The following is a 6,811-nucleotide window of genomic DNA, read 5'->3' on the forward strand; positions in this document are numbered from 1 at the left end:
GCAGCCTGACGCACAACCTCTCAAAGAAAACATAAGGAGACCTGCACACTCAGGAGACAAAGAGCGTGGACCACACTCCCTGAGGATGAGGCAGGGATTTGCTCTCTTTTAGAGGATCCCCTTCTTGATGGAGGGGCACAGAGAGAGAAAACAGTTTTCCCCAGGCTCAGGGGCCAATCTGCCCCGGGGCTAATGACTGGCAGGGTACAACCACAGCCCCCTGCCCATGGTCAGAGGTGTGAGGGTCGGTCTGCGTACAAACCTACTGCAGCTGACAAGTTCCAGGGTGGAGATCAAGTTAAAAAACAAGGCTTTCTGGCAGCCCTGCCAACCACCAGCATCATATTTTCCTGGTGATGTCACTGCAGATGTGGGGCTCGATCCCTGGGCGTCAGCCTTTGGCTGGGCCCCACCATCACCTGTGGAACTGCCTGTGCTCAGGCAGACGGCAGCACCCGTCTTCACACAAAGGCGAGACAAAACCTGCTGGGTCAGTTACATTGACTGGTTTAAGATTCCTCAGTTGAAGGTTCATAAACAAAAGTGCCATCAGGGATGGCCATGGTAGCGGCAGGAAACAGAATGGGGAGAACATTTTCAATGCAGGCTGACAACGGCCCTGCCCAAAAGGCTCAGTGAATTCATCAGAAGCTCTGAGTTTCCAAGGAGACAAAACACCAGCCTCTCCCTCCACCTCAAAATAAAAAGTGTGCACGGAAGAGAGCAAAACATGCCAAAGACCACTGAATTCAATTCCTGCCACCTGGAAATGGCAGCTCAGATTTTCCAGAGGACCAGTAAGACGCATTTAAAATTATTCCGTGATCTCGAGGGATAAAGATTCACCCCAGACCCAGCGCCCAAGCCTGGCCTTTACACGTCCAGCACCATGCCCTGTTTAACAGGGGACGTCAGCCAAGGGCTTTCTGATCAGAGGTAGGAACCTTGCAAAAAAACAGAATGAGGCCGCTTCATTACAGGTCAAGAAAACTACCCAGATTCAGAATGTCACACTGGAGCTTTCCCCCAACATGCTCGTCACTCTTATCAAGCATCTCCTCCTCAAAAACATCAACCATTATTTGCAGACCTCACCAGGAGACAAGCTCACACTTGATTTTGCAAGAACATTTTCCCACCCACAGTGCAGGAGACTTCACATCCTCACCAGTCTCTCTCCAGAGAGGACCTCCAGCAGCTTGATGAGCATCCGTCCATCTCGAAGGTCGGTGTACAGGTCTGTGATCCGGCAGGACACTCGGGCGAGGTGGGAGTTGACCCACTTGGTAAAGGTCTTCTTTTGCACGGCTTCGCGCTCATCTGCAAGCAGAGGAGAGGTCGCTTTACTACCAACCACAGCCTGGACAACAGCAGGTATGTGTCAGAAGGGGCGCAGGACCCCGGCCAGAGGAAGAAGAGTAAAACTCAACAGTAATAAAACTTAGCTCCTCTTAAGCACGGTCAACAACTCGTGAACAGAGGAATTGCATCATCCTTAAAACATCTGGGCTCCTAAGCATAAACTACCAGCCGAGCATCCTTCACTCGCATTCATTTCATTTTCTCCCACCTCTGTTGAAGAGGCAGGAGGATGCAGAAGGCCACAGTGGGGTTCTTTGCTGCCCTGCTCAATCACATAATACTTGGCTGGTACCATTTCTAAATGTGTCACAGCCATTATTCCTCCAAAAGGCAAGTGCTGGGGGAGCACACAGGACACACAGAGGGCATGGAGCAGCAAAGCTCATGGGACAGCAAGAAATTTCTTCCCTCTCATACAAAGGGTTAGGCAACACGTAACAAGATAAACTCACTCACAACCTTGATCTGAAATGACGCCTTCCTGCTTAGTTGGATGTTCGGTGAACAAGAGAGAAAGTGGTGGGCAACATGGTGGAGCACAAAGAGATGTGGCCGGGACTGGCACGGCAGGGCCTGGGCCGAGGTCTCGTCAAAAACAGGCTGAGACGCTGGGTTCAATGTCCCCTTCTATAAAGTGAGTGGATGACTATCATCTCCAAACTTCAACCATTTGTTGAAAAAGTAACTTCTAGTTTAGGGTCCAAAGTGGGGTAATTGCACATCTAAATTATCTAGGAAACACTATTTAGTTTTTTAAGACTCAGTGATCAAGTTTGGTCCAAAGCACAAAACTAGACACATCTGTTCAGAAACAGCCCTTCACATCCCATACTAACAGGCTTCCCATCTTCTTGCCTCTGCAGAATGAACTAAATGCAGGCTGTTGAAGATCTTCAACAGAGATCCACAGACTGTGCCCTGGACCACCTCCTCAATACTCCCTGACTATTCTCTACCGATCTACCCTTTGTCTGATACTCGCCCCACTTCCAGTTCCATCAGCATGAATTTGTCCCAAAAGGATCAAAGACTTTCTCCTTCCAGTTTTAAGCCCAGATCTACCAGGATGGTTAAGCAGAAATCCACAAAAAAGGGCGCAGACTTCAACAACTTTCAGCATGACTGAGTGACAATTAAAAGGCCACCCTTACTGATGGAGCATGTACTTGGGAGCCTGGGAGTCCTAGGTTCCCAGGTTGGCCAGGGCATCCCGGCCAATGTCAGCCTGGAAAGCTCTGCTGAGGCCTCCACCCACGCCAGGAAGGGAGCAAGGCAGAGACAACAAGCAATGAGCCTTTACTGCTGCCTAACCCGGCAGGTGAGGCCACTGGGGCACCTGCCAAGACAGCCGCCCACCTGTGCAGCCATCAGCTCCTGCTGGCCCAGCCTTTCCCTAAGGGAACAGCCGGCCAGAGCAAAGGAGGGCCTTTCCCCCCTGAGACAAAGGCCAATCAAAACCAGACAAAGGCTCAGAAAGGACAAGAGTCAGGGAGCAAGAAACAAGGCAGTGAGGGGCAGAGTGCAGACTGGAAAAGGATAACGTCCTGATCAGCAGCAGAAAAAAGATCGCATGCATTATTAACTGCGCAATCATCATGATGGATGGTAACTTTACGACAGTGACATGGAGCTGTATTCTTCTGGCCTAAGGTTGGCTGTTTTGAAAGAGTCGGTCTGGAGCAGAGTACACAGACACATGAAGCTTCTTCTGGGGACATTTCACAGACGGCAAGTAACTCATGGTTCAGACGCATTTAGGGTCAACTAATTTTTTAAAAAAATAATAGCTTTTATGTGCCACACTGGAGTTGGAAATGTCTTTGATAAAGCCCTTGATGTATCCTACGCTATTATTAAAGGATCTGGGACTGAAAGTCACTACCACACCCAGCCCATCACGGGAACAAGATCAAAATGAAAACTTGGTTGGATTAAGTTATTTCTAAATAAACAAGTACCAAATGTGTCTCCAGCCAAATGTCACTCCTCTGAGTGCATCTCACATTACAGAAACACCTCCGGCTTCTTTCAGGCTCTGAATTAACAGGTTCCTCTACGAGGAGATGCCGGGGTTTTCCTCCTGAATACAGTCAACACACTCCCACAGTACCCATACCTGAAAGGCTACAGCCCAGCCCAGCTCTCCTCCCCACAAAGAGGCAAAAAACACAGAGGTCACAGGTAGAGCAGAAGGTGAACTGAGCGAGATCAGAACAGGCTGAGGATCTGCACCAGGAGAGCTCCCCTGGGCTCCTGTGGGCCTCAGAACCTCCAGGAAGAAGGGAGGAAGAGACCCTCAAAAATACAATTAAAGGGAATGAGAGGTTGCTTTCTTGCCCTGTCTCCTGCCTCCCCACCTCAGGAGCACGCTCCAGGTAGCATGAGCATGCTAGAAAAATCACAGAGGGTCCAAGTTCCTTGGGCTTGCACTGCTACCACGCTAGAAAAGGCACGGAAGATTCCACGCAGGGACTGGATGAGAGTCAACACCCTTACGACACACAAGGGGAAGGAAACGGGTTCAGCGGAGATACAAAGCCCAGCCAGCTTGGCGTGTCCTCTTACAATGGAGCACTTGGTGAACAACAAACACTTCTGAGGCCGGAAGGAGGGAAAGGGAGGGAAAAAAAAATCTACCCAGTGGGCCAGCTGAGGATGAGGCTGCTTGTCCTTGGGGACTCCGTCCTTTGTTCCGCCCTTCCTGAGAAGGCGCAGTGACATCACCCCTGCACTCCCAACCCAGGCCGGACGCTGCCCAAGCATGAGGACGAGCTGCAGGCCTTTGATGCAGACAACAGAAGACAGTCCACAGGCCTGCTCCCAGCCTCAAGCTGCTGTCGCTGTGCCTGAACTGTGTGAGGAGGCAGTGGGAACGGCAGAGGGAAGGGCGCCCACTTCTAGTTCGAGTATGAGTAGCTCTGCAGAGGTCAATAGGGAGCTCTTACAAGCTCTATGCTGATGTTGTTATTCAGAGCAGTGGTTCTCAACTGGGGGCGATTCTGCTTCCCAGGGAACATTTGGCGGTGACAAGAGACACTTTCGACTGTCACAACTCGGGGGGGAAGGTGCCACTGGCATCTAGTGGGTGGAAAGAAGTCAGGGATATTGCTAAACATTCTATGGATCACCGGGCAGCCCCCACAACAAAGAATTATCCAGCCCAAAAGTTGGCAGTGCCTGAGTTGGGATAGAAAACCCTGGTTTAGACATTCTGGGCTTACACCAACTGGATTTGGCATTAAGACACCTGAGTTGGGGTACTATTCATGCATTACTCCCTCTGCCCACATCAAAGGCTTTTTGATCCTGATGGTGTCCCTACTGGCTGATGGCAGCAGAAACCCCCTGTCCTCAGGCCCACCGACTCCACAAAGAGCTGGCTGTTTCCTTGCAAGACAGAAGGACCATCGCAGGGGTAGGCTCGTTCCGGGTCGGTGTGCCACGGGCCCTTCTGTCCGCCATGCCATTTCTGTCTTCCATTTCCCTTTCTGGGCCTGGTACTGATGTTAATGCCTGCACATCCTCCCAAGAATTCACCCGGATGAGCCAGATGCTGTGGCAGGTTCCCACCTGGCTCTGCCCCAAACTCGGTAATGGTGCCTCCAAGTAACAGGCACCTGTGGCTGCCCTCTGCAGCTTCAGCTGTACTTGCCCCTACCCCCCACAGTATGCTCAGGTGAGGGGCTCACCTAAAGGTTGCTCTGGCATTTGTGACAGGCCGTCAAAGGGCCCAGCGCGTTGTAAATGTTCATACATGGTTCCTTCTCCCTTTCCCCAGCAAAGCTGCTTTCTCAACAGCTCAAACCACTCGAGGAACTTACCAAGGTCAATGGAATCATTATCTCAGGGTGGAACAAGGCTTTACAAGTCATCGGAATTGACTTTATTTCAAAAGCGAAAACTCTTTTCTACTGCAGCCTGCACCAGCTACTTAAAAATTCCAAAGAGGGGGATAAACTGTATGTACATGGCATGAGGTTGTTAACAATGCATAGAAAGAAAGTGATTTGTTTTTTCTTATTCAAGTAGTAATAGCATTCACTGAGTAATTACTACATTCCAGGCACCGGATCTGCCTGCTTTACACCCCTAACTACTCCACAGGGTAAAAATCCAGTAACTCTCCAGGGCAGGCTGGTTTCAAAGCTCAGGTTCTCTGTCACTATGTAATAACACCTCTACCATAACATTGAAAAAGAAAGTTTCAATGATACAAGACATAAAATCATCCCCAATATCACCATCCTAACTCAAGTCCTTGTTTTGTGAAAGGGTCCGCTCCATCCCTGCATAGCTCCATTGTCAGGACTCTGTCTCCATCCAGACTGGATCTGACTCTGCGGCTCCCTGAGGCTCATTCCACCTTTGAAGCTATGAAGAGGGATCCTCACCCTTCTACACAAAGGCCTTCAGGTCTGAATGTTCCTTGCTGACCTCTCTTTGCAATGACTGTCACAATGTGGTGGGCAGAGGAGAATCCAAGAGGGTGCCTGAGATCATGACCACCTCCTGGTGGCCTGACCACGACCACATACCTATCGATACAAGCCCTGGCTTGAGGCAGCTACAGCACCAGCAATCCAGAGACAGGAAAAGTGGGAACCAAGTGAAGAAAGGGTTAATGAACCAGCAGCCCTCCGTGAACAGGAGTCTGGTGAAGCAGTCTGTGTGTCAGGGCAGGGGTGGTGGTCAGGAAGGACTCTCGAAGCGGCTCTCAAATCTGCCAGAACCACAAAGTCTACCAAAATGTCCCTAAAACCAAAGCAACCCAGAACCTAGGAACCAGAAGTTGTTCCAAGTGTGAGGGTCCAGCCAGCGAAGCCTTCACAGCTGCACAGGCTCAGAGATAACTACCCAACCACCTGGTCAGAGAGGACCCCTGGGAAGCGAACAAGACAAACCAACCTTGAGGGACGGGTAACATCTATATCAGCCTCTCACTGGAAGGAGTGAATTATAAGTGACTTTCTATTATGGCATTCTCTCCTGAAGATGGTGTGCCTGCAATGACACCATCACACATCTGAACAGCAATGTATACTTCTCAGAGCTCACGAGATCTGCCCACCAAGTGTCAGGGAGGGGGGGATGCCAGTATGATCTCCAGCAAAGCCCAAGGTTTGGTGAGGTTAGAGGCTGCTCAGTGCCGCCAGCTAGCAGTGGCACTGGGTATGCTGGGCGTGACTCTGACTCTTCTACTGTTCAGGTCAAGAAGGATCAGGATGCATGGCTACAACTCCTTTGAGTATCTAGGTTCACTGTCTTTGGTTTTTGACATACAACTTGAAATTTTCAGAGGATGTCTTACCGAAACAGGATGAGATACTTAGAACACAGACACATACTTGCTTAATTTTTAACCAAAGGGCTGTGAAGAGTCTCTCCATCATGTCCTTAGAGAAGCACATAATCAACTTCTTTTCTTTTTAGAGAATGACTATGATCAATA

The 6,811-nt window shown here is 49.9% G+C and overlaps 1 protein-coding gene across 6 annotated transcripts in view; it reads right to left on the reverse strand.

The window, feature by feature from the left end:
• SPTBN1 (spectrin beta, non-erythrocytic 1) overlaps positions 1–6,811 on the reverse strand; it is a 199,024-nt gene that overhangs the window by 69,312 nt on the left and 122,901 nt on the right. For all 6 annotated transcript variants that reach the window (XR_002342956.2, XR_014841956.1, XM_021088218.2 and 3 more), the window contains one exon: positions 1,169–1,320. Coding sequence is in view for 4 of the 6 variants with exons in the window: in XM_021088218.2 (XP_020943877.1) it covers positions 1,169–1,320 (152 nt within the window). In the remaining 2 variants the exon portion in view is untranslated. The remainder of the gene's footprint in view (positions 1–1,168; positions 1,321–6,811) is intronic.

This window comes from Sus scrofa, chromosome 3 (assembly GCF_054392235.1).
Source record: "Sus scrofa isolate SSC_HxYL_T2T_F1_AM1 chromosome 3, Sscrofa_HxYL_maternal_Yorkshire_Landrace_v2.0, whole genome shotgun sequence".
In the NCBI taxonomy this organism is placed as follows: Eukaryota; Metazoa; Chordata; class Mammalia; order Artiodactyla; family Suidae; genus Sus; species Sus scrofa.